Raw genomic sequence first — 26,551 nt, forward strand, 5'->3', positions numbered from 1 at the left:
TTTGGACCCTTCAAAAGTATGGGAAAACAAATGTTTATCCTTTTAAATGTTGGGATAATTTTTATGCAGCAATAAATAAATGGTAAAATAATAAAAAGGAGGCACTTATAAAAATTAGTCTTAATTTATAGTGACATCTGGTGTCTATGCTTCCTTGACATACCCACTTCTCACACATATCTCAAAAGAAACACGATTCCCTCCAAACTTACTCATCTAGAATCTACCCATCCCTGGCTGCCTTAATTCCCCAGCTCGACAATGACTTTATATTTATCTGGAGGTCATTTCTTTATGCTTTCTGTTTCCTCAACCTGATCACCCACTGTGAAGACATGCACACACACACACAAACACACACACTCATTCACACATCCAACCTATCCTGTAGGTCTTAGAGGGCACGCGTTTCTCACCACCAATTCATGCCACATCTGGCCCCAGTTGTGCAAAAGCCTCACAGCTGGCCTCCTGACTTCCTACTCAGCTGCGTCCAATCCATTTGCTACACAATGGTGAGCATCACCATCTGAGGGGAGCCAGACCATGCTGCCACCTGGCCCAAGTCCTCCAGAGACTTCCCTTTGGGCTGAGAGGGAGATCCCAGCTCCTCACAGGGCACAAGAAGACCCTGGCGTGACCTCCCCTCAGCCACACCCCCTACTCGCCTCCTCAGAGCCTGTCCACCCCCTGCTTTATCCCCTCTCTGACTGCACACACGGCTCCCTCTGCCTAGACATTTCCCCGTCCAAACAACTCCCCCCACCCCTACGCCCCTGAGCTCAGCTTCTGCTGTTCCCCCCCTGAGCTCAGCTCCTGCTGTTCTGGAGTTAGCCTGGCCTCTTTGTAGAGGCAGAGCCCCCCGCTGTTCTGTCTCTCAGACTGTTCCTTACTTGCTTCACAGCATATCATACAAGTTGAACCATTTGACCATTTGTTCAATTATACTTTATCTGCCCCTGGATGGACAGAAACACGGTTTACTGACAGGAGCAGCCACCCGAGGGGCTCCAGACTGGGGCTCAGAGCCTGACCCTTCAAGTCAGCCCCTGACGCTAAGTCACACAGAAACAGACACAGGAACTAGAGGGGGCTGCAAGCGCCAGGCTCCCACTTCTGAACCTCAGCACAGAAACCCCGGGTATGCGGCCTGTTTACTTGGCGTGTATTTCTGCTCGTTGATTCCCAGGAACCCTAAATAACTGACATCTAGGGACACCTCAGATATGCAGATGACACTACCCTTATGGCAGAAAGTGAAGAGGAACTCGAAAGCCTCTTGATGAAAGTGAAAGACGAGAGTGAAAAGGTTGGCTTGAAGCTCAACTTTCAGAAAACAAAGATCATGGCATCTGGTCCCATCACTTCATGGGAAATAGATGGAAAAACAGTGGAAACAGTGTCAGACTTTATTTTTGGGGGCTCCAAAATCACTGCAGATGCTGATTGCAGCCATGAAATTAAAAGACGCTTACTCCTTGGAAGGAAAGTTATGACCAACCTTGATAATATATTAAAAAGCAGAGACATTACTTTGCCAACAAAGGTCCGTCTAGTCAAGGCTATGGTTTTTCCCGTGGTCATGTATGGATGTGAGAGTTGGACTGTGAAGAAAGCTGATAGCCGAAGAATTGATGCTTTTGAACTGTGGTGTTGGAGAAGACTCTTGAGAGCCCCTTGTACCGCAAGGAGATCCAACCAGTCCATTCTAAGGGAGATTGATCCTGGGTGTTCATTGGAAGGACTGATGCTAAAGCTGAAACTGCAATATTTTGGCCACCTCATGCAACGAGTTGACTCACTGGAAAAGACTCTGATGCTGGGAAGGATTGGGGGCGGGAGGAGAAGGGGACGACCGAGAATGAGATGGCTGGATGGCATCACCGACTCTGTGGACATGAGTTTGAGTGAACTCCGGGAGTTGGTGATGGACAGGGAGGCCTGGAGTGCTGTGATTCATGGGGTCACAGAGAGTCGGACACGACTGAGCGACTGAACTGAACTGAACTGAACTCTTTAGATGCAGAAAGATGGACATCCTTGCCTCTGAGCTCTCAATCTGGAGTGATGAACAGATGTTTAAAGGGATACATTTCAGAGCCGCGCGTGGAATCGACAACAGAGACTGAAGGAGCTGCTGTGGGAGCCAGAAGGGGACGGATGCCCTCAAGTGTGTTTGGGAGGAGGGTGGATAGTCCCACAGGGACTGTGAGAGAGCGGAAAGGACTATTCTTCTGGGTTTAGTTGAATGGTTTTCGGTGCTCCCTCCCCAAGTCAGGTATATCAGAACCACTTTACAGAATCATCCGCTATCCCGAGCCAGAGGGTGATGGAAGAACACGTCCTTTGGCCCAGAACTCTAGTCTCCACTTAGAGTCACACGCCAGGGTTCCTGGTGGGAGGGGAGACTTACGGGTCACCTAGTCTTCTCACTCTTCGTCAAATGACAGATGGGCTGGAAGGCGGCAGGGCTTACGTCTCAGAGAATTTAAAGTGGGGAGAATCTGGGGGAGTCTGGGAGGAGACTCAATGAACTCCACAATTCAGGTGCCAAACCAATCTCGCTGCTGCCTCTGTGAGGCTGGGGGGGTGGCGGGGACAGTAGCCAACGGGGGAGGAGGGAGAAGATGTCAGGAGTCGCCTGGACCAGAAACAGAGAGACGGGGCTGGCTTTCCTCCTCCCCACCTGCCCCTCAGAGCCCCCAGGGACCCTCATTCCCTTGGACTGACCGGCTCCAGGCCTTCCATAGTGTTCTTCCAGGTGTATGCTCCGTGTACAGAAAACACCTATCAGCAGCCTTGCCGGATCCAAGGGAATGACTATAACCAACGGAACTCCCAGTGACACCAAAGTACAGTGGGAGAATAATACGACAGACTAGGGCCTTTAGTGGCCCACAAATTCCTTCCCATCCTCGCATAAGGCCTGGACCCCAGAGTTGGAACACAGGGTGAGTCTTCTGATAGAAACAGTAGAGCAAACTATGCATAAATCTTCAAGTGAGGTCAGTCACAATAGTCACACTATTTCAGCCAAATTCTAAATTAAGTCACGTTTTATGTCCCTTGATCAGAGTTCCCCAGGGGGACACCCATTATTTTATGGCAATTTTTTAGGCTAGAAAATCTGGCCATGGGAGGCAGAGGCTCCATGTAGGATTAAGAAGACAGTCTCAGAGTTGGCCTGCAGGGCTGGAGTCCTGCATCCTGAGATGGCTACCTAACCTCTCTGAACCCCGGTGTTCTCATGCGGACACGCTGTAACAGCAGCACGGATCTTATAGGATTAGTGGAAGGATCACGAGTGATCATTGTGTCAAGTGCTTAAGACAGTACCTGGCACCTAGTAAAGCTCAAAAAGCTGTCAGTTATTTAAAGAAAAGAAGAAATGAAGACAGACATTGTTCCATATTAAACATAAGATAAGCACAAGAGTTATAATACACGAGCATCTGGGGATTTTTCTCTATCAGCCACGGTAACAGAAGGTTCTTTGGGAGAACACCCAGCCTCTGAGTTAGCAGAGAGGATATGGTCATTAGAAGAGCCACCAGCACAGCGGAACTGCTTACACAACTAGACAATTCTCCTCTGGCTTTCCAGTCACTTTCCCACCCTCACTCCCAGCCCCTCCTTCAGGACAGACTTCCCTGCCACTTGATCATCCCCTCCCTGGCACTTAAGAAGCACAAACAAAGATGATTTATCACCCCTGGACAGCACTTTGGACCAGAAGGTTTTGAGTTTACCCGTGGGCACAAGGGTGACACTGGGAGTAACTCACTAAGCAGGAGCAGCAATGTGTGGAGCCGGGGCCAGCAGTCCCGCAGCTTGGACAGGCCGGCCCACAGGCTCTCCTTCAATTCCAGGCCCTGCCCTAAAACGCAGATAGATGCGGAATCTTTTGCCTGCATCCTCCTTCAAGCCCTGGCACAGCAGGGACAGACATAAACAAGGAGGCACTGCCCCCCACCTCCGCAGGTGCCACACACCCCCTCCCTCACTTTCCCCACAGTTCCCCCCAGTTTCAGAGCTGCCGCGTACTGACTCCCCCCACGCCCACCTACCCTTGATCACGCTGCAAACCTGAACCCCTGCCGCGGCTCTCTCAGCAGAATCCGAGCCTGCCTGTTTACACCGCAGCAGCCACACGCTGCGGCCGGAAACGCTCCGACCAAGGGAGCCTGCCCGCCTGTGTGCTAGCGGGCTATATTTGTAAGCTGATAATATGATCTGTAGGACATGTGCTGATAAACTATCTATCTATTCTATGTGACTCAGCCCGGCATGAGACAAAACAGACTTTGGAGGGGAGGGTTTGGCACAGGGCAGACGAAGAGCCGGCCAATCTGAGCCCTATAACCCGGGATTATCTGCACCTCCCTGCAGTCGGCCGTGCCTTTTGACATTGGAAATCCTGAAGCGTGTTAAATAAAACAGACCAGAGAAGGCCAAGGGTGCCGCGTTCTTAGCCGGCTAAACTAGGAACCAAACAAAAAGCAGGATAAGAAAGCCATATGACTAGGAAATGTAAGGACTGGTTTTGTTGTTGTTTTCTTTTCCTCCAACCCAGTATTTGAAGCAACAGATGTCCAAAATCTTGGTTTCATGTTACATTTTTTCTTAATTTAATTAAGAAATTAATTTCCTGAAACATATGTGAGTTTAGGTTCTCTCTAGAGATTTCGCTAATTTGGCAAATGTGTCTTCCTGATGTCCAACATTGGGACGATGTGATAGTCACTCAATAAACAGTAATCACGTCCAACACAACCTCCCAGTGGCCCTCATGGCAGCAGTTCCTCATACACGTCACCCTAAAACGGCAAAACACCCTTGTCTAATATATACTTAATAACTCTAATTAGAAAATAGTCTGATTTCTGAGGGACTATTTTCTATATGGAACATTTTCTATTTATTGGCATTTTAATTAAGCTACCATTTAAAATAGTATACTAAGGTGACATTGACATAGTCACTCAGTCGTGCCTGAGCTCAATGCCCTGGATTCAGGAAGGCTGCACTAGTTATTGAATCCAAGTGATCTACTGATGATTAAGACAGTTTTTCAAAATTATTTTGTCCAACTTTCTAATTGTTTTCTGCAGATCTGATTTACCTTTTCTATCATTACCGAAAGTGGAAACTACAATCATAAAACTAATTGAAAGAAATCTCTCATACATGCTTATTTTCTTCTACAGGGATTCATCTATTAATTTACCAAATATTTATTAAGTGCCTACTGTATTCCTGGAAATATGTTTGGTATTAAGGATTTGGTAGTGAATTAAACAGGGTCTTGCCCTTTGGAATGTCACAGTTTGTTGGAAGAGTGTCCTCTAAACAAACATTTAAATATCCAACGGTAAACTAGTTAATGCGATGAATCAAAAACACTGAGTGTTATGAAAAAGAATAATGGAATAATCACTGATGATGTGATCTCTCATATCGGTCAGAATTCTTAATTCGTAAACTTTCTGGGAGACACAGCAAAAAGATGGCCATGAAGAGAGGACTCAGAAGATATCAAACCTCGTAATACCTTGATCTTGGACTTCTAGTCTCCAGGACTGTGAGAAAATAAATTTCTGTTGTTTAAGACCCTTGGTCTGTTTATTATGGCAGTGCTAGCTAATATAATAAGTAAATTTATTAAGAACATTGAATACAAGATCAACATAAAAATTAGCGCCACAAAAATGGAAGTAAAAGATGCCATCCACTTTAACATTAAAAGAATATTTAGGAATGATCCAACAAAACTCTATAATATCTCTACATAGAAATTATTAATACAAAATTTTTTAAAGAAATTAAACAGCACCCAAACAAATCTTCATAGACTGGAAGACTCAATATGACACAGATAGTAATTCTAAAGGATCAATGTGCTTTTATGAAAATCCTGGCAGAAATTTTTAGAAATTTAGAAAATGTTCTAAATATTATATGGAAATGTAAAAGGTCAAGAATAGTTGCTGTAAGCTTAAATATGGAAGGGAGATAACTTAGTATGCTGAATATCAAGGACTTTTTAATTATAAAGTATAAAGCTACAGTATTAAAGACAGAATGATATTGGTATAAGAAGAGAGACTAAGGCAATAAAAAAGAAAAAGCCACTTCACACAAACACATGAACAAATGATTGCTAAGGAAATAACATGGTGGATCAGTATTATAGGAATGATCTTTTCAGTTAGTGGTGCTGAGTCTTTGTAGAGATTTAATGCAATGGAATACTATACAGCAACTGAATATGAACAAGCTTCTACAAACAATATGGATTACTCTCACCAAAGAAGAGCAAAGAGAAGCAGATATACAGGCACTCTGATGGTTATAAAAATATCAAAACCATGGAAACCCAACCTTTGGGATTAGAAATTTAAAAAGTAAAAGCTCCAAGGAAGAGGGAGTGAGTGGTGGTTGTGAAAAAGCAGGAAGTGGACTTTTGGAGTTCTAGTAATATTCTTCTTCTTGACCTGGGTTGTGGTTCCATGGTTCTGACTTTGGAATAATTCACTAACCTGTAACCCTAATTACTTGCAGATTTTTACCAATGTAAAACATACTTCATTTAAAAAAGTTTACCTATTCATCTTATATTGCTGTATCAAATTCTCACAAATTCAGTGGCTTAATAGAATATCATTTATTCACAGTTCCCATACATCAGATATCCATCCTGGATCAACTGAGTTCCCAGAGTGGGGTGCACCTCAAAGTGCATTTGCATGCAAGAAATCTTCTCCCTGAAGCACTTTAACCCATCTCTGATAGAGCTTGGGTTTTGCACTTTGGCCTCCCTCCGTCCCTCCACTTGCATTTCATACATTTCCAAACCATTAAGAGCTGTGAAGAATGCCTGAATGCAATCTGATACAAAATCCACTTAAGAAGCACTTTAAAAGATCCTCCAGGTCTTGTGAAACCAAGTGGGACCCCAGCTCACCTTCCCAAGTCCCTTCAAAGAGTCTGTCTGCCCATCTATCTGTCTGTCTGTCCAGGGCCACTGACCCTGACCTGGTCAGGGGGCCATCAGGAAATGACAGCTCCTTCCCCATTAGCAGTTTTTTTGATAACACTAAAATGGTACTTGGAATATATTACTGGGCTCCTCTTCTCTGGGGGAAGTGGGAAAGGAACAGGAGTCCAACCTAGGAGATTTCTGTCTCCTCTAGTGCGCTCAGCAGAGTAATTATTTGATTAATTTGATTGAAAAGAGAAAAATTTTGGTGAAAATTGTAAACTATAGCCACGTTTTGAAGTCTAAATCAGAATTCCCCCTACCCTAACATGGCTTCCAGTAACTGCATCAATACTATTTCGTCTTGTACATTGTGACCTCTCTTGAGTAAGCTGCCTAGAATTCAGCACTGCTTAGAGTACTTAAGATTCACTTATTTTTTCCTTCACTGTTGTGGGCAGGGAGTATTTTTTGTTGTAATTCCTAGCTCAGGCTAGGGGGCGCAAGTTGTTTTCCTTTGGAGCTTTTCAAAGACAGTCCACGCCCACCCCACCTTCTCATTTAGAAAGTAAGGCTGAAAGGTAATGTGTCAGCCACAGATGCAGCAGACAGAATAAGATTTAGCCAAAAGGAAACCAGCACAGACAGACAGACACTGCTCTGGAGGCTGGGGAAGTGAGATTTCCAGAAGGTCAGGTTTCTGGATTTCCTAGTGTGGGGGATAAGGCATAAGAAGAGGGACTGGTGAAAGACAAGAAAACTGATAGTTAACAACAGGGTTGACAAAATGAGGGAAACTCCAGTTCAAATGCCCTCTCAGAACCACCTGCCAGTTCATAGGAAAAGAAATACAAGCATCCAGTAAACATAACAGTGTGAATCCAAACAACAACAGGATACTAATTTCACAAACAGAATCGCAAAAATTAAGATGCTTGTTGCGGGACTTCCCTGGTAGTCCAGTGGTTAAGATACTCTGCTTCCACTGTAGGGGGTGCAGGTTCGATCCTCAGTCAGGAAACTAAGATCCTGCAAGCCAGGTGGCACTAGTAGTAAAGAACATGCTTGCCAATACAGGAGATATAAGAGACCTGAGTTCAATCTCAGGGTCGGGAAGATCCCCTGGAAGAGGGCATGACAACCCACTCCAGTATTCCTGCCTGCAGAATCCCATGGACAGAGGAGCCTGGTGGGCTACGGTCCGTTGGGCCACAAAGAGTCAGACACAACTGAAGTGACTTAGCATGCATGCACAAGATGATTGTTGCAGCCAGCTGTTAAGGACCTGGGGAATGTGGGTGGAAGGGAGGAGAATGGAGAGAGAGGAAATCAGCACAACTTTCTTGGAAAATAAATTTGGAAATATCCTCCCTTTAACCAAACAATTCCAGTGCTAGAAGTTTACTGGCTAGATATATTCCCCCAAAGTCACCACAATATACATTCAAGGGAGCTCACTGTAAATGTAGAAACACACCAAGTATTTCTTGATAAGATAGTTTGCTACTGCTAAGTCGCTTCAGTCGTGTCCAACTCTGTGCGACCCCATAGACGGCAGCCCTGTCTATATAAAAATTGATATGATATACCCTCCACCCCGAGCACGTGCATGCGCGCACGCGCACACACACACACACAATGAGTCTCCTCCTAAGGCCTTCTCTGTCCCTCTTACTCATTTACTATAACAATATAGCATTAAATTGGCTCATTTGAACAGTCTTCCCTTCTGAGACTGCAGAGTTTTGAGAGCAAGAATCTATTTTTCTAAACTCACACAGAGGTCTGTGCAAATACAGAAGAGGTTTCCAGTAGCTATTTGCTAAGTTAACTAGTGAAAACAGAAAGCCATTTACTTGCTGATGAACAGGTAAGGGCTCCACTTCTGCCAGAGCGTCACTTGGGTTTTATCAGAAGCCGTTGGGTGCTGAGCTTGGTAGCATCTACATTCCTCAGCTGAAGTTCCCCAGCCTGGCTCATTGTTCTTCTGGCCTGAGGAGACAATGACAGAGGTGACACACAACTGTCCCTAGGAATCCTATGAAAAAAGTAGGCTTTGATCTTAAACCTCATCATCATGCTGCAGAAATGGATGCTCTTTTTATTAACTATTTAGTTGAGGTTTAATTCCAAACGGTCTCAACCACTGAAACGTTGAATTCACTTTTTAAAGCTAAAAACTTATTCTACCTCCACAGGTGTTTTCTTCCTTGAAATTGAGACAGACACTGGAAATCTCTGTTGGGATTTTTTTTTTTTTTTTTTGCTTTGACTATTCTTGGTTGGTTGATTGGTTTTAAGTCAAATTTGTACTTGTATATTTTAAACACACACAACTCTCTTTTGCCCCAGTTTCTAATGCAAGACAACTCAGAGTGTTGTCGAACCCAAGTTCACATGCCCAATACACGTTTAGGTTTGCTTGCCCTCCTTGGGCACTGGCACAATAACTTGGGTTGGACAACAAGAGGGCGGCAGTGAACCATCCTGAGACCAAGACCATTTGTCAGCGCCCTCCATAAGGAAGAATGTGGGCTGCCAGCGACTGGGAACCGCCCATTCCAGGGTCTCTTAACCCCAGACCCTCCATGGCTCCCTAACACAGTAATTACTGGCCAGAGGCTGGGTGGCCTCTGTCAATTTCAGCAGTGACCAAGCAGAGGTGTCCAGTGACTGTCTCAGAGATGTCAATCAACTCCCCACCCAGAGACAGCAGCACAACTACAATCATGACTGTCCCTCATCCCACACTGAGCAGTGGGGTCACCTCTCACCACTGTGTCCCCAGAGCCCAGCCTTTGACCAGCAACACAGTAGCCTCATTAACTACTTGTTGAATGAACAGCCTGTGGGTCCCCAGCCCAAATATCTAGCCACTCAAACACTTCAGCCCTCCCCTCCCCTCCCCTTATCCTCTTCCTATCTTAAAACTTAGCCCAGATTCTGTCTACTGCACACACTAGACTTTCTCTGCCCTCTGTCCCTGTGGGGAACACAGATCTTTTCAGTGAGCTCCAGTCTTTGGGTATGCAGAGATCCTGTGTGGGCTGCAGGCTGAACTCACACCAGTCATGCAAACGTCACCAGACTCAGGGCCTTGATTCTCTCCTGAAAATGAGGAGGTGATTTCCAGGGGTTCTATTCCAAGTTCCACAAGAGCCCCTTTAAACAAGGAAGTGTCAGAGCAGGGGTGGTGTCCCTCTGCCAGTTCTGCCACAGACCTACCCAGCGTCTGTGGAAAAGACCTGTAAGTCCACAGATGGGAGCCATTGTTTCATCCAAAAAATGAGACTAACGTTGCCAATACTGTTATCTGCTTAGCACATTGGATTGTTGAAGACTGTGAAGCACAAGGTGTGCTAAGAATGTACTGTTCTTTCTTTAAGCCTCCATGCAGCTCCTGGGTTAGATAATTAGCCTTCTCTTCTGCACTGCTCTCCCCCACATCCAGCTTCTAGAACTTCAGGCCAAGTTCCTCATTCCCTCTGAATCTCAGAGTGACACATGAAGCTTTTTAACTAGTTGGAAGGCCACACAGGGAGCTGAAGCACAGCAGGAATTAGTCAGCCACTGTGGAGTAACTACCAGTTTTAAGTAAACAGGCTGCATCCCATTCCACCATTGCTCTGATGGGGACCTACCTACCTTCCAATAAAAATCATTTAAAATTTAATTCCCCCAAGAATTAAACCGCTGGTGTAGAAGCAAATAACCACTGTTCTTTAGCACCTGTGGACTCGTCACATTCACACAGGTAGACAGGGATGCTTAAATGGTCTCAGATGCTGCAATTTGTTCTGCCGCAAGAAGGGGGCAGAGCACAGTCCTTAAAGAATGACACAGCCATTGACAAAAACTACAGACGACAGAAACTGGCTAGAGCCGACTAGGCCCAAGATGGTGGAAGATTTGACTTCCAGCAGCCTCATTATGAGCTCATTGAAATATATTAGCATATGCTAAATGACACATCCAGTGGCACCATGACTGTTCCGAGAGGGAAGGCAAAAGAGAGTTCTAATTCCTCAAAATAGATGAAATAATCCTCCCACTAACCACCCCAACCATTCGGTGCCGCTCTTGCCATCTGAGATGGACCACATTCTGCCTGTGGAATATGTATTTCTGCTTTCACTTTACTATGGCTCACTCTTGAATTCCTGCTCAAAGCCAAGCACCTTCACTTGGTGGCCCATCCCAGCAACTCACCTGAGACCTGGGGCATGACCATCCTTTCGGACTCCATTTTCCTGCAACTTCATTACAAAGTATATTAATAAATCTATACTTCTTACCTATCACTTTGCCTCTTACTGAATTCCTTCTGCACTGAGACAGAAAGAACCTGAGTTTCATTAAGTCCTCAGATGAGTTGGGCCATTTTAGCACTAGATAAAAGTTTTACATTTGTGTGCCTGGCAATATTAGGTAAACATAGGGCTTTTACTTTAGAAATTGCTAAGTCACTTCAGTCGTGTCCGACTCTGTGTGACCCCATAGACGGAAGCCCACCAGGCTCCCCCATCCCTGGGATTCTCCAGGCAAGAACACTGGAGTGGGTTGCCATTTCCTTCTCCAATTTAGAAATTAGGCATAGATTATTTCTAAAAACTACTCATGACTTTAGGGGCTTCCCTGGTGGCTCAGACAGTAAAGAATCTGCCTGCAATGCAGGGGACTCGGGTTTAATCCCTGGGTCAGGAAGATTTCCTGGAGAAGGAAATGGTTACCCACTCCAGTATTCTTGCCTGGGAAATTCCATGGACCGAAGAGCCTGGCAGGCTATAGTCCATGGGGTCGCAAAAAGTCGGACACAAATGGACGATTAACGCTTTTACTTTCACTCATGACTTAGGACATATTTAATAACAAATTAAATTATCAGGAGCACTCAGGTATTATGTGAAAGTGTTACCAAACCCACTCTCAGTGGCTCTTTACTCTAAAGTCCAATACTGAGAGACAAGTGTTAGGTAAAAGGAAAGATAACCTTATTAAGGAAGCCAGCAACCCTGGAGAGACAGAGACTCGTGTCACAAAGAACCAGATCCCCAGGTTTGCTCAGAGATTACCCAGGGAAAAGAGGAAGGGGCTATGTGCAGGGGAGGGGGCAGTCTTTCATATTCAGAGATGACTGTCCCCATCACAAAGTTCCAAGTAACCATCAGGTCTTGCTTGCAGTTGCAACAAATCTTTGGTCAGCTAGTCCTGGAGAGTAATGAACAGATGTGAGACCTATAGAAAAACTACTCTTCAATCTTGATATGCATCAACAGCTTTCTCTATCTGTAGCATGCTAAGCCAAGCTAATGGTAGAAGTCAGGCATAGTAAAAAATTAAGAAATAGATTTGGAGGAGTTCCCTGGTGGTTCAGTGGTTAGAACTTCACACTTCTACTGTTGGGGCACAGGTTTGATCCCTGATCAGGAACTAAGGCCCAAAAGCTACTCAGTGCAGTCAAAGAAAAGAAAGAAAGAAAAAGAAACAGACTTGGAAAGCTGAGTTGCTGACAGTTCCTAGTTAGAGTCTTACTTCTTCAGTGACAACCCCTACTGTCAGATTTCCCTTCCATGTCTAGGGAAAAAGGGTGAAGAAGTCTTCTGTAATTTCAAGGTGAACATGGGCAACAAAGAATTGTTAGAGTGGAAGAATCTGACATGGTATAAGAAATATTCTCTGCTTCCCTCACATGCCCACTGAGACTCCAAAAGATGCATCTCATTATTAACATTTTAAGTAATCATTTTGCAAAGACTCATCATGCCAATTATGATCCCCTTGACGAGAAGATAAAATTCCAATTTAAGGATTCCTTCAAGCATTGACCCACTCCCAGAGGAAATTCAAGAAAGTAGGTTAGTAAACCAATATCATCCACCTTGAAATAGGGAAGTATTGTGAGCTAAGGTCTGTTGGAGCCAAGTAGCAGGTTGTGTCAGCATCATCTTGATCGTTTCAAGCCCAGTTAATCTTCAACTCCAGGGTCAGTTTTTTTCCCCATTCTCTTGAGGTCAATTCTTGGAATTGTGCTGGCCAGACATAGGGCTTCCCTGGTAGCTCAGCTGGTAAAGAATCCACCTGCAGTGTGGGTGACCTGGGTTCAATCCCTGGGTTGGGAAGATCCCCTGGAGAAAGGAACTGCTACTCACTCCAGTATTCTGGCCTGGAGAATTCCATGGACTGTATGGGGTCACAAAGAGTGGGACAGGACTGAGCCACTTTCACTTTCAGAGAATCAGTGCTGCTCAAGATGGAGCAACTTATGTTATGGCTATAGTCCGGCCATCATGCAGTCAGCCTTTTCCCTTTAGTGGCAATTTTGGTATCTGCAATACAGCCCAGGAATGTGCATCAGACACTGTTATCTGCCTCCTTCAGGGAGGAACTAAAGCTTCTGTGACTCTATTGTCCTAATCATTAACTGCTTGAGCCTGCTCCTGTGTGACGTACAGGAGACAAGGGACACAGAGGGACTTCTCATACCTGGGAGGGCCCCAAAGGATCCTGCTCTGTTTCAAGAGGCCTTGGGGCTCAGGGATAGGCCTCTCCAGCAGCAGCGTCTGGAGCTTACTGAAACCACCAAATAAATACTTTTAGGGTAATACAGGACACAGCTAAATCAGGTTAATTTCGGTGTCGTGGGGGGAGGGGGGGACAGGGCAGACTAAGGGGATGGAAGAGACTGCCCATTGGGCACTGGGAGACTGTTAAAATGCAATGAAACCCAGTGGCAAGGCTGAAATGGCCTCCCAGGCTAGACTGCCGGGTTTCTACATCGTTTTCCTAGAGCAGGCCTAGCATCTGGTGCGCAGACCGCTAGCAACTGCGCCCCGGCCTGCGGTCCACCAGGAAGGCGCAGGCCCCGGCCGGCAGGACACTCCGCCTTGCTGCCCGCCTTCCCTAGCCCACCCACCCGCCTGGCGCCGGCTGTGCTTCCTTCCAGCCTTGCTTGCAATTCAGGTGCGCCTGGAATTTACACCCATTCACTCCAGCGGGGGCAGGAACCCCTTCCTGACCCTGAACTTCTGTCCTAACCTTAACTTTCCCTGAGTCCTCACCTCTCCCTCCCACCCGCGGAGACACACCCTTCTCGGAGCACGGGCTCAACACACCTTTCCTGGGAAAACCAAAAATGAAAGCAAATTTCGGAAAATAAAACTTACAAAACATCAACTCCTTGGGAGACCCAAACCTGGTGTTTCGGTTTTCCTAATTAAAGCAATACTTTTCCACTACCTCGATATAGTCATTGGTTTGCCTTTTTTTTTAGACAGCAAATCTGATATTTTTAACCCGAAACTAATGATACAGACATTAGGGCTAATTAGCAGCAATTTTACAAGAATGGCCTTTTCCTTTCTCTCTCTGTTTGGCCGCCTCGCAGCCTCCCACCTCCACCCAGGAGTGGTTAAGTATTGTAATGCGAACGGGCCGCCGCCTCCCCGCCCACCGGAGGGTTGTCCCCACAATCCCGGGGCTTGCGACTGAGGAAGGCGAATCTCCCTGAAGGTTACAGTCCAAGCGTTTGTTAGGACAGACCCGTGAGGATTCCCCTAGTTTCGCCGGACCGCCCAACTCCTGCTTCTAAGAACTTTGGGGGAAAGCATATTTCTCATCTAGGATATTTTTCTTTTAAAATGCTCTTTTTCACGTCAAGAAATTAACATTTTCCTTTGGGTGTTTTGGACATGACTGTGAATTAAAGCTGGGTTAATATTTTTTTCCTTCTAAATTGTTAGGGGCCACAGACCAGAGGAAGATGGAGCGCTTCTTTTACAGGTATGAACCGATCTTGAGTGTGAACTTTATATTACTAGAGTTTGCCAGCTTAGGAAACGTGTTCTGTACCTCTGCTTTGTTCTATTTCATCTTGTTCAAACCTTAAAGAGCTGCCAACAGTGCTGCTGTTTTTCCAAAAGACCTGGAACTTAAAGTTGCATCTACCTTTGTTATTGGCTTTTAACATCTTCAGTCAGGTTACTGGCTCTGCCTATGACATGACTAGTGGCTTCCTCCTCTTTTGTAAGAACAGGTCAATATTACAACGAAATTTAAAATATACTTCTGAGAAGGTTGAAGTTATAGACAGGTTTTCAATATTTGGAAACCGTTAAGAATAATGGGAAATGTTTTTTAACCTTGAACATCTTTTAAATGACTGGTGTAAATAGTTTGTGAAAAGTGATTCATCAATGACATTGAATGTCATTCAGCCATTTAAAATTACTATGAAAACTAGATGCAGGAGAAAAATATGTGATATAGAAGGTAGAAAACACTTAAAATTATATGCATATGAGGATACATATTGGAAATTAGTTGGACTTGATTCTCATCATCTTTCTTTGGCTTGTTATATAAATTAATCATTTAAAAAGAAACGGGGGGGGCGGGGAAGGAAAGTGGTGCGCTAGGATTTCTCTCCCTAGTGGCCTGTGGTGTTAACTCAAAGGGATTTTATTTGCTTTGTTTTGCTAATGGAGGTCTGATTTCCTCTTCCTAGTGTGATTTTGATCATGGCCTTTTCCAGAGCATTTGAACTGGGATTAGTCACTGGTAAGAGACTTTGTTCTTTTGATCACTAGCAATTTTCAAGTGGCCTGGAACATAGACTCAAGGAGTTAATTTTGTCATTCAGGATTGGGCGACCTTGAACTTGCCCATCCATCACAGGGAGAGCTGGCCTTCAGAGATGATGGCCTTTGGTCCCAAGAGGAGCCTGCAGTTCGTCACCAGCCTTCCCAGTTTGTAGCATCCATGGGAATCCAAAAGAGTAAGACGTACCCGCCTTAGATGTACAGTGTAGTATCTTTATCGTGGTCCTTTACGTGTTTTCTGAGTATCTTTTTGACACTTTTGCCTAAAAGAGTGAGCATCTGATTCTGGAGCTGGATAGATGGATGGTTGAACTGGTTTTGATTCTGGGGACAATACAGGCATGTACTTCACACTGCCCTCCACCCCACCACAGAACACAGTTTCTCTCACAGAACACAAGTTTCCCTCACCTGATCCCACTTCACGCTGGGGATTCCAGGTACCACCACTGGCTTGTGCATGAAAACAGATTTCTCTGCTCAAAAGCACAGGTAGCCAAAGGAACACTAAAAAGCAGAGTCTTATTCAGTGAGATTTACAATGTTTAGACATCTGCAAACACTTTGGGGAGATTAAGTCCTTACCGCCATATTAACCTTTTAAGAGAACTCACTTTTCAGTCTTCTCAGCCACCTCTTCTTACATTTCAGGTAAGGAGCTGAACAGAACCTGCTGTTTGAATGGGGGAACCTGCATGCTGGGGTCCTTTTGTGCCTGCCCTCCCTCTTTCTATGGACGCAACTGTGAGCATGACTCTCGCAAAGAGTAAGTCCTTGAAAGGGGCTGGGGGCGGAGAGGGGAGGAGAAGTGTGGATTTAAAATCTGCATGTCCATTCATCCTCAGGAACTGTGGGTCTGTGCCCCATGACACCTGGCTGCCCAGGAAGTGTTCCATGTGTAAATGCTGGCATGGCCAGCTTCGCTGCTTTGCTCAGTCATTCCTACCTGGTTGTGGTAAGCAGAGGGTCCCCTCTTTTGCCCTCTCAGGTTAGTTAGTGGCCTGTGGACACTTAGTTAATAGGGTCTCTCCTCCTGCCACATGGCTTGCTGGAAACTGTCAGCCAAAGATCTGCCTGTAAAAGCATCGAGGACTCCAGATTGGATGCTCATCCTGGCACCCTTGGTATTTACTTCCTCAGTATGCGGCTAGTTGTGCCATCTTTCAGGTGGAGAGTTACTTTGAGTCTACCTGACACTTTATAGGATGTGTAACTCTGTAGAGAAAAATAAACAAGAAAAGCCTTGGCCTCTTAAACACCAAGAGATGCTCTCTGGTGTTCCTTTCTTTGGGCAGGGAGACCCAGATAGACTCCAGGGGGGCAGCTCAGTTAGTGCCCACCCCAGAGTGGGATTGCAAGTGAAGGCAGCTGTCTGCTAATTAATTTGCAAGTGAAAGTCGCTCAGTCATGTCCAACTCTTTGCAACCCCATGGACTATACAGTCCATGGAATTTTCCAAGCCAGAATACTGGAGTGGGTAGCCTTTCCCTTCTCCAGGGGATCTTCCCAACCCAGGAATCGAACCCAGGTCTCCTGCATTGCAGGCGGATTCTTTACCAGCTGAGCCACAAGGGAAGCCCAGAGTGGGGTTGGGAGAACCCAACTTCAAGCATTGTACTTAAATTCCACGGGAGGATTTGAGCCCCCTTCTCCTTTCATAGGAGCTTCTTCATGGATCCTAAAAGGTCCCTATATGGCACTCCCTGGTGATTGGTCTCAGAACCCTTTCACCTTATTGATTTTTACTGATTTGAGGAAAACAACGACAGGAAGGGCAGGGATATAAAGGAGAACAAGAGGAGAGGGTTCGCTCCCTACCCCAACCTGAGCCAGATTTCAGAGGCCTCTCCTAGTCCTGACCCTGCAGATGTTAGAAATTGAAAATATTCAACAAATTGAAAATGAAAACAAATGCTTCATTGAGTACAAGATGGGACACCGATCCAGGCAGGGATTGTCTTTTCTATTTGCATTGGGTATCAGACCCAGGTGGGCTTTCCTGGTTCTTCACACGGTAAAGAATCAGCCTGCAATGCTGGAGATTCTGGCTGTGATTCCTGGGGTGGGAAGATCTCCTGGAGAAGGAAATGGCTACCCACTCCAGTTTTCTTGCCTGGAGAAGTCCATGGACAGAGGAGCCTGGCAGGCTACAGTCCATGGCATTGCAAAGAGCTGGACATGACTGAGTGACGAACACACACACAAAAATACACATCCACATCAGACCCAGCGTAGGTGATTGGAAGGTGTGGGTGGAATGGTTGGATAGGTAGGGACCATATTTTCTCCCCAGAACTTGGGACCCGATATGTGCTGTCTCCTTACCATCAGACCCCAACCAGGTTCTGCCACATGCCAGCAATTACAGGCTTCACCGGCAGGGTTAGAGTACCAGGTCTGAGAAAGACCAAGTTAACAGTGGTCCTGTGGCATCTTCTGTCTAAATATTTCTTCAGGGGAGTCTGACTGCACATAATTGGTAGGTACTGTTGATCCCACAAACACATTGTACTCAATCTTGGACCCTAACTGTTTTGGGGCTCATGTAGATGAGTCACACATGTGGGCAACAGGATAAAGTGCCAGAGGGATCTTCTTTAATGACCAAGTGTCTGTATCTTCCAGACGGCCATGTGATGGATGAGCACCTCACAGCTTCCAGGACTCCAGAATTAACACGGTCTGCATGTGCTCTTCTGCTACCTGGAATCTGCCTTGCTATACAAAGTTATTATTAACCTACATTTGTTTTCAACATTTGTCATGCAGATTTCATGACTTGTAAAGGCTGTCTCTCTAATGTCCCAACTGAGAGATGATAATTTGTTAGTTGCCTTGAAATAGTGAATAGATTTCCCTGTGGTCCCTGAAAAGATTTCGTTAAAGCACCAATTACTTTCCTCTGCCCTGCCCTCTCTAAAAAACTAATTTAAAAAAAAAAAGAGTAAGCCATATCTTGTGCCCAACTCCTGTGTTTCTGATACATGTAACTGCCAAGGGCTTAAAAATAAGTTCCTTTAAACAACTGAATTCTATATTCAGATTATTAAAGGTTACTCTCAATGTGGAACTGAGCGTAAAGCTTTGAATGGAGTTGACTGACATCAGTTAAGATAGTATCTTGGAAAGGAAGGACCTGTAAGGGGAGCAGAGGAGAAGGGAGGGGGCAGATATCCAAGGTGAGAGGCAGGGTGCTAGAGTAATGGAGGTGTGCGTGTATCCTGGGCGACTAGGTAGAAAAGTGGGAGCAAATGGGAGAGATCTGAGAAAATAAAATGAATGTCTTGGTTGATCCGGTGGCTACAGAGAAGCAAGTTAAAAGGCGAAATTGAAGGGCAAGTTTCTGTCATCTATAGGAAGCTGCATGAGACAAAGGCACCTGTTTTCTGAAGGATTTGTAAAAAGAATAAAGTCTCCTTTAAAAAAACTATCTAAATTCCCCCCGATATATAAAGATTGCTTAATACATTATGATTTCTCTATACTATGCAATTATTTCAATGGTGGTAAAAGAAAATGTTCACAGTATGTTTAGTTGTAAGCCAGTGATAAAACCATATATTGTAAAGCCCATTTAAAAAATATGTATCTGTTCTGTCCAGTAAAAGTGGGAAGTACGTCAACCAATGTGTGAACTGTGGTTATTTCTAGGTGGCAGCATTTTTCCTCCCACTTCTGTGTTTTCCGCAGGGAGGGTGTATTATTTCTGTTTTCATATGGAACGTGATGACTACAACAGGCTTAAAGCTGAGGGAACTAGAAAGGCCAGGAGCTCAAGGCGGTGCCCAGTTTTGTTTCTGGCTTTGGTGTGTGTGCTCTGCTGTGAGCGACAAGATCTGCTTCCATTATTTATATACTGTTGGGTCCATAATTCATGTTTTTCCATATGAATACCCTACAGATGCACAATCCCAAGAGTGGAATTTTCTTTTGTTTTTGGCAATGTCCAGTGACAGAAGGTTAAATGGGATAAGCAAGGAAACAGTGAGAGATGCCACCAAGAGAGCTCAGGGCTGGAGAGGGGGCTGCCCAGTTGGGAGGGCCGGCCTGGCCACTTACTGGCAATGGGGCCCGGTTTCCTAGTCTGAACCAGGTTGGTTACTACACCACCGATGTTAGAATTAAAAGAACCAACTAAAACTCTAGCACAAGTCCCTCAACAAATGTCACAGTTCTTCTCTACCTTCCTATTTACCACAAATTGCTTTAAAACATTTTTAGCCCAGAAATGGAAAAAAATGTTTTAAAAGACCTCAGAGTATTGAAATAAGGCTTTGTCTCATTTGCATGAAACTGCTGTGATCCCTAACCATAATGTGAACACGGTTGAGACTGTGTTTTCCAAACTTGGACATGCACATTCCACCTTATTTGGGCCACATCATCTGTGCTTAAAATTTTAATTTATATTCATTCATTTTTATATTGTGGTAAAATATACATAACATAAAACTTATCATTTCAACCATTTTTTAAGTGTAAAGTTCAGTGACATTAAGTACATTCACACTATTGGGCAACCATCACCACCATCCATTTTCACAACTTTTTTCATCTTTTCAAACTGAAACTCAATAACAACTCATTTTTTCTCCCCACAGCCCCTGGCAGCCACTAGTCTATTTTGTGTCCATGAATTTATTCTAGACACATAAGTAGTCATACACATCCTTTTGTGACTGGCATATCTTCAAGGTTCGCCCATGTGTCAGAACTTCCATTTCTTTTAAAAGGCCAAATAATATTCCATTATATGGATATACCATATTTGGTTATCCATCCATGAATGGCATTTGGTTTCTACCTTTTGGCTATTATGAATAATGTGATGTGAACATTGGTGTATAAATATATCTTCCAGTCCCTGCTTTCAGTTCTTTGATGTATAGACTCACAAGTGGAATTGCTGGATCATATCATAATTCTGTTTTAATTTTGTAAAGAACTACTGTACATTTCTCACAACAGCTTCACCATTTTACACACCCATCAGCAATGCATAAATATTCCAATTTTCCTGCACCCTATTGCTTTCTGGGCACTACTTTTATTTTTTTCATAATAGCTATCCTAGTGGGTATGGAGTAGTATCTTATGTGGTTTTGATTTTCATTTCCCTAATCATTGGTGATCTTGAATATCTATCCACTTTTTTTGTAAGTGCTTTTTACTTGTCCAAAACAATAGCATTTGTGAAGCCTGAATAATTTATACCAGTCCTTAAATTTTTAAAAACAAAAATGAATAATAATAACGTTTACCTGTATGCTATCTAAAATCATGAACCAAAAGTACATTCTGAGAAATGGTGTTCAAGGGGTTGCAAAAGACTCTAGATTCTACCCTCCAAAGCCTTACAGACTTCTCAAAGTGTCCACATGGGAAACAGTAAAGACACACCTGGGTCCGCACTAGCTGGAAAGCATTTTGCCCTCTGGCCCTGTTACTCCAAGTGGGTGGACTTGCCCTGCTTCACTCAAAACACTGTTGCTGACCCAGAGGCCTGACTTCAGAGAAGGGTTTCTTGCATAAGAACTCAACCTTAACCTTGCAATATGACCACCTTTAAAATACCATCTTAAGAATATTTAATGACTTGAAATGTGTAAAACACAATGTCAGGTGAGAAAGGCAGAGTATAGTGTAGCTTCAACTAGAGTCCATAAAAGGTAAGAAACATGAAAATATTGAAATGGTCATTTCCAAGTAGAGGGATTATGGGTAAATTTTCATCTTGTTTTCTAAGCTAACTACAATTGCACATAATTGATTTTATAATAGGAAGTTAAGATTTTGTAAAGAGTAAAGGCCACCTCATGCAACAAGTTGACTCACTGGAAAAGACTCTGATGCTGGAAGGGATTGGGGGCGGTAGGAGACGGGGACGACAGAGAATGAGATGGCTGGATGGCATCACCGACTCGATGGACATGAGTTTGAGTGAACTCCAGGAGTTGGTGATGGACAGGGAGGCCTGGTGTGCTGTGATTCATAGGGTCGCAAAGAGTCAGACACGACTGAGAGACTGAACTGAACTGGAAGGCAAGAATTATTTATAATGTTTATATTTGTAAGGTTACACATTTGTGAGGTCCATGGAAGTGTTCAATGGGAGAGTGAGGCAGTTAGCCAGGGACAACTATGAAATTACAGGGGGAAAAAATCTACTTCAAGATGAGTGGTTAGATGAAGAAGGGTTGTCTCTATTTCAGTGAAAATCATGACAGATTTATGTGATGACAACGTCAATAAATAAAAGAAAGCTAGAGGAAACCACAGAACAGGGGAAAATGGTTACTCTAGGATTAGTCCTGGGTCAGGTTCCCAGGAAGCTGAGCTGTGGGTGTTCAGAAGGAGCTTCCTGGGAGAAGCTCCTGAAAACAACACTTTCAGGGAGTTGCCTTCGGGAAGAAGTTAACTGCACTGTTGCTGTGCAGCAGGGATGCTATGTGTAACAGGCCTCAACAGATGCCGTGGGAGCTCCAGGGCTGGGATGGCCCTTCAGAGCTGTCTCCTATTGAGGTAAGGGACCAGATCTTTGGACTCCTGAGTCAACAAGTCAGTAGGAAGGTTCCTCAAAAAGCTAAAAATAGAGTTGCCATATGATCCAGCAATCCCACTCCTGGGCCTATATTTGGACAAAATTTGAAAAGATACATGCATCGCTATGTTCACAGCAGCACTATTTACAATAACCAAGACATGGAAGCAACCAAAATTTCCAACAGCTTAATGGATAAAGATGTGGTACATATATATATATATATATACACATAAATACAATGGGATATTAGCCGTAAAAATGAAACAATGCCATTTGCAGCAATATGGATGGACCCAGAGATGCTCATATAAAGTGAAATAATTTAGAAAGAGACAAATGCCATATCATATCTCCTATATAGGGAATTTAAAATATAACACAAATGAACTTATCTATAAAAACAGACTCACAGACATACAGAAAACTTGTGGATGTCAAGGGGGATGGGTAGGGGAGGGATAGATTGAGAGTTGGAACTAGCAGATACAAATTATTATATATAGGATGGATAAACAATGAGGTCCTGCTGTATAGCACAAGGAACTACAGTCAATATCCTGTAATAAACCACTCTGTGAGCTGAATCCCCCGACAGGTCTCTTATAGATCCCATAACACTCCAACACCCTGATATGTTTTCCTGTCTGTCTCCCGCACTGGTCTGTCAGCATCCTCAGCCCCTGGGTGCCAAACCTCCAGGGTCCCTAGAGCTGCTCTGTAGATACTGTATGGAGGAGAGAGGGAAGAAGAGGGGGAGGAAGGCAGGAAGGGAACTGGTTCCTTGTCGTCTTCTTTCTCATTAACAGCTGCGTTAAAGGCAATTAACACCTCTGGAGACCATCTCCAAATCCCCATTGAGAGGGAAGATGATAAAGACAGGAAGAACAGGCAGCATGCTATTTGACAAAACTGACCTCAGTGTGGTCTGTGGCTCCTTCACAGAAGAGGGCCCTCCCCAGCTGTGGTCGCTTCCAGGAGCCTCTGCAACTCCTAGGACACTTGGCTCACCTCACCCATTAGGTCAATTCTGATTAGGGGGAAAAAAAATGAAGAAAAGAAAGCAGAAGAGGGAGGTCACAAAGTGATATAGCACTTCTAAGCCACACAATTATTTCTTATGTTGAATGTGTGATGTAAATTAACCCATCACAGATTAACCCCAGTTGCATAGGGAGCCCTCCATGCAGTAGGAATCAGAAGACAAGTGCAATATTATCTAATTCCAGATCACTCTGGTTTATTTTTATTTACAAAAGAGAAAAAAAAAAAAAGCCAAGGACTACAGACTAGATACATCAGCATATAATCAACATCAATCAGAAAAACTGACATTATTATAGGATTTACCAGACTAGCCCATCAAAATAAAACCCATGTGCTATGAGAAGAAAATCACATTTTGTTTGGAATCATGGAAAGTAAGATGTTCATTTTTCTATAGTACTTGGAGATATTCGGATAAAAGGTGTTTCCCACTCTGAAGTGTATCCCAGTTATACAAACACATCCCAGTTATAAACAGAAATGTCAACTGCCCCATCCGACAAAACACAGCCTCAGTTAAATTCCTCGCCTGAGACCCTTCCCTCAAAGCTTTGGCTCTGTCTCCACTCACAGTTGCTGATGGTCTTGGCTTCATCTCTGCCAGCCTAGGCACAGCCTAACCAAGGGTCAGAGTCACACAAGTCCAAGATTCCTCCCTCTCTGGGCAGGGGAAGGAGGGAAGTCCACAAAGATAAAAATGAATTGTAACTTGTAACTCCATGAGCTTCTAAAAGCCCCAAGTTAGAAGCATCAGGTAATATAGCAATAAGTGATGTGCACTCTAGCCAGGTAAGACAGTCAATCTAGGTTCTGCCCCCTTCTGATGTCTATGTCGGAAGCTTTCTTTATCTCTTTTCAGTTCAGTTCAGTTCAGTTGCTCAGTCGTGTCCAACTCTCCGCGACCCCATGAATCACAGCATGCCAGGCCTCCCTGTCCATCACCAACTCCCGGATTTCACTCAAACTCATGTCCATCGAGTCGGTGATGCCATCCAGCCATCTCATTCTCGGTCGTCCCCTTCTCCTCCCGCTCCCAATCCTTCCCAGCATCAGAGTCTTTTCCAGTGAGTCAACTTGTCGCATGAGGCAGCCAAAGTATTGGAGTTTCAGCTTTAGCATCAGTCCTTCCAATGAACACCCAGGATCGATCTCCTTTAGAATGGACTGGTTGGATCTCCTTGCAGTACAAGGGACTCTCAAGAGTCTTCTCCAGCACCACATACTTTAATAAAACCTTATTACACAAAAGCTCTGAGTGATCAAGCCTTGTCTCTGGCCCCGGATTGATTTCTTCCCCTCTGGAGGCCAAGAATCCTGGCGTCTTCGGTGGTTCAGGAACAACCTTTCACAGGGAAACATAGGAAGCTCATTGTTTTCTCTGCAAGAGTCACTCTGCACAGCTATCTGGAGCTAGTTCTGAATTCAGCTCATTTCTTAGGAGAAGGAATGACAGTTGCCTGGTGCATGCTGGTCTGCAGGGCCAGTGACCAGATCTAGTGTGTAGAGTTTGGAAGATGGCACCATCTCCCAGTATGGCCATGTTACTGGTCCCCAGCCTCCTTCCAACTTGAAACTGCTAGGTGGGCAGACCTGACTGATGTTCTTGGAAATGGATGTGGCCCTTCCCCTGGTGTCTATCGATCACTGAGGCAGGTGCTCTCACTGGGAAGTGAGTTGTTCCAACTGTCCATTGAAAAGTGGCCAAAAGGAGGCTCAGAGCCACGGGTACTCAACAGATACACATGCTCCTGGAGATCATAAAGTAGATCAGATAATTCTTTCTGAAGAGTCACCTTTCCCTTTGGCCCTGGAAGAAACCAAGTAAGCCCTTTCCTGCACACAGAGAAGAAAAGCCTCCTCCTTGGGTGGGGCCTCTGCTGGGAAGAGGAGGAGTGATGTGAAAGAAGGGCCTTTAAAGAGGATGGAGAAGAGCAGGAAACCACAGACACACCTTTTCAGGCTGCCAAGCGCTGGCCGTCCAAAGCTTGGTCTTTTTCCCACTACAGTGGATTTGGACTCCAACGGCCTAGGAGCAAGTCTCAGCCACTCCACTGCCAGCAAGTTGTCTCAGGGCCTGAGCCTCCATGTGCTGTGGGCAGAATGAGGGCCTGGGTAGGCTGCTCATAGTCGTCCCCACTGGCACCAGTGCCAGCATGTAAGTGGTGCTCAAGAAAGGTTTTGGAAGGGAGGTGGGGAGGTCCCACCACCATGCTTCCCAGGAATCAGCTCTCTTCCTGTAAGTCTCTTCCAAACAGTTTTCCCTCTGGCTGCCTCACTGCAGCGTGTGCTAAACACCCCTGGCCAAACACAGAACAGAGCTGAACACGTGGCCTGGTTCTAAAACAATGGCTTTAGAAAGTTGGTAGATGAGGTTCTCATTTTAATGGGATCATTAAGAGGACTGTATCCCTTTCTTCTCTCCTTCCCTTTATTTATTCTTCTGCAAATGGCAAAACATTTCAGAGTTCAACCCCGACGCAGCAGTACTGAGTAACTTGAGTTCACACCTCAGGGCATCTGCTTCAGCTCCCAGCGCCCTCTGCTCCACTCCTGGGCAAGACACCTGGCAGGACAGGAGGTGGCCAGGCTCACCTAAGCCTTTTTTGTGCACAGCCTCCACCTCAGGAGATATTTGAACTAAAATCCAATAGATGATTTCCCTGAATATATCAGGAGTAGTGCATTTTTTTTGTTTTTGCTCTTGCCTGAAAACAATGTTTATACTTGCCCAAGGTGGCAGCCCCAGCAGGTAGAGAGGCCATCCGTCCCCAAGGTGAGGGCAAAGACCAAGCCCATCTCCTGGCTCCCAGGCTGGAGGTGAAGGAATAGCAGCTGCCTGGGACTCGGCTCTCTGCCCAAGCTAGCCTCTTTACCATCTTCTTTTTCTCTCCATAGGGTTTTTTGGTTTTGGCTGAGCTGGGTCTTCACTGCTCCAGGCAGACTTCTCTCGAGTTGTGGCAAGCAGGGGCTATTCTCTAGTTGTGGTACTGAGGCTTCTCATTGCAGTGGCTTCTTTTGTCACAACCTGGAGACAGGAATGGCTACCCATCCCAGGATTCTTGCCTGGAGAATCCCATGGACAGAGGAGCCTGGCAGGCTACAGTCCAGGGGGTCGCACAGAGTCAGACACAACTAAGCATGTACACCCCACAGTGTAGTGAAACTGAATAAATAGTACTCATTGTATTAATTGGGACAATTCCTTTAACCCCTCTGGTTTTTAATGTTTTCATAACAGCTTCCAATACTCATCCATCTATTGTGGACTTACTTTGCCAGGAACTTTGCTGGAAAATGTGTACATACTTGTGATCCCATTTGATGCTTTCAACGATAGTGTTGAGTAACTATTACTACCTCCATTTCATACCGAAAGAAACTGAGATT

The 26,551-nt window shown here is 44.8% G+C and overlaps 2 protein-coding genes across 5 annotated transcripts in view; one reads left to right on the plus strand and one right to left on the minus strand.

Moving 5' to 3' along the window:
• The window catches only part of LRRC2 (leucine rich repeat containing 2), a 79,249-nt gene that overhangs the window by 35,113 nt on the left and 17,585 nt on the right, over positions 1–26,551 (minus strand). For 2 of the 4 annotated variants that reach the window (XM_055413655.2, XM_055413656.2), the window contains exons 7-8: positions 23,035–23,147; positions 8,836–8,971 (exon numbers count right to left, since the gene is read on the minus strand). The gene's annotated coding sequence lies outside the window, so the exon portion shown is untranslated. Of the gene's footprint in view, positions 1–4,067; positions 4,225–8,835; positions 8,972–23,034; positions 23,148–26,551 lie in introns of those variants that run through there. The other 2 variants (XM_055413654.2, XM_055413657.2) reach the window with 2 other exon arrangements.
• CRIPTO (cripto, EGF-CFC family member) lies at positions 14,473–19,153 on the plus strand. The gene is made up of 6 exons (XM_055413658.2): positions 14,473–14,758; positions 15,483–15,535; positions 15,618–15,752; positions 16,228–16,342; positions 16,422–16,531; positions 18,202–19,153. The coding sequence occupies exons 1-6, from the start codon at positions 14,739–14,741 to the stop codon at positions 18,312–18,314; spliced, it is 546 nt and encodes a 181-aa protein (XP_055269633.2). The 5' UTR covers positions 14,473–14,738; the 3' UTR covers positions 18,315–19,153.

The sequence above is a fragment of the Moschus berezovskii genome, chromosome 24, assembly GCF_049115385.1.
Source record: "Moschus berezovskii isolate FMDL1 chromosome 24, NW_MosBer_1.0, whole genome shotgun sequence".
In the NCBI taxonomy this organism is placed as follows: Eukaryota; Metazoa; Chordata; class Mammalia; order Artiodactyla; family Moschidae; genus Moschus; species Moschus berezovskii.

Coding starts and splice junctions, on each gene's coding strand:
- CRIPTO (XM_055413658.2), top strand. CDS start 14,739: ATGGAGCGCTTCTTTTACAG. Junction 15,536..15,617: donor TGAACTGGGATTAGTCACTG/GTAAGAGACTTT, acceptor TTTGTCATTCAG/GATTGGGCGACCTTGAACTT. Junction 16,343..16,421: donor GAGCATGACTCTCGCAAAGA/GTAAGTCCTTGA, acceptor ATTCATCCTCAG/GAACTGTGGGTCTGTGCCCC.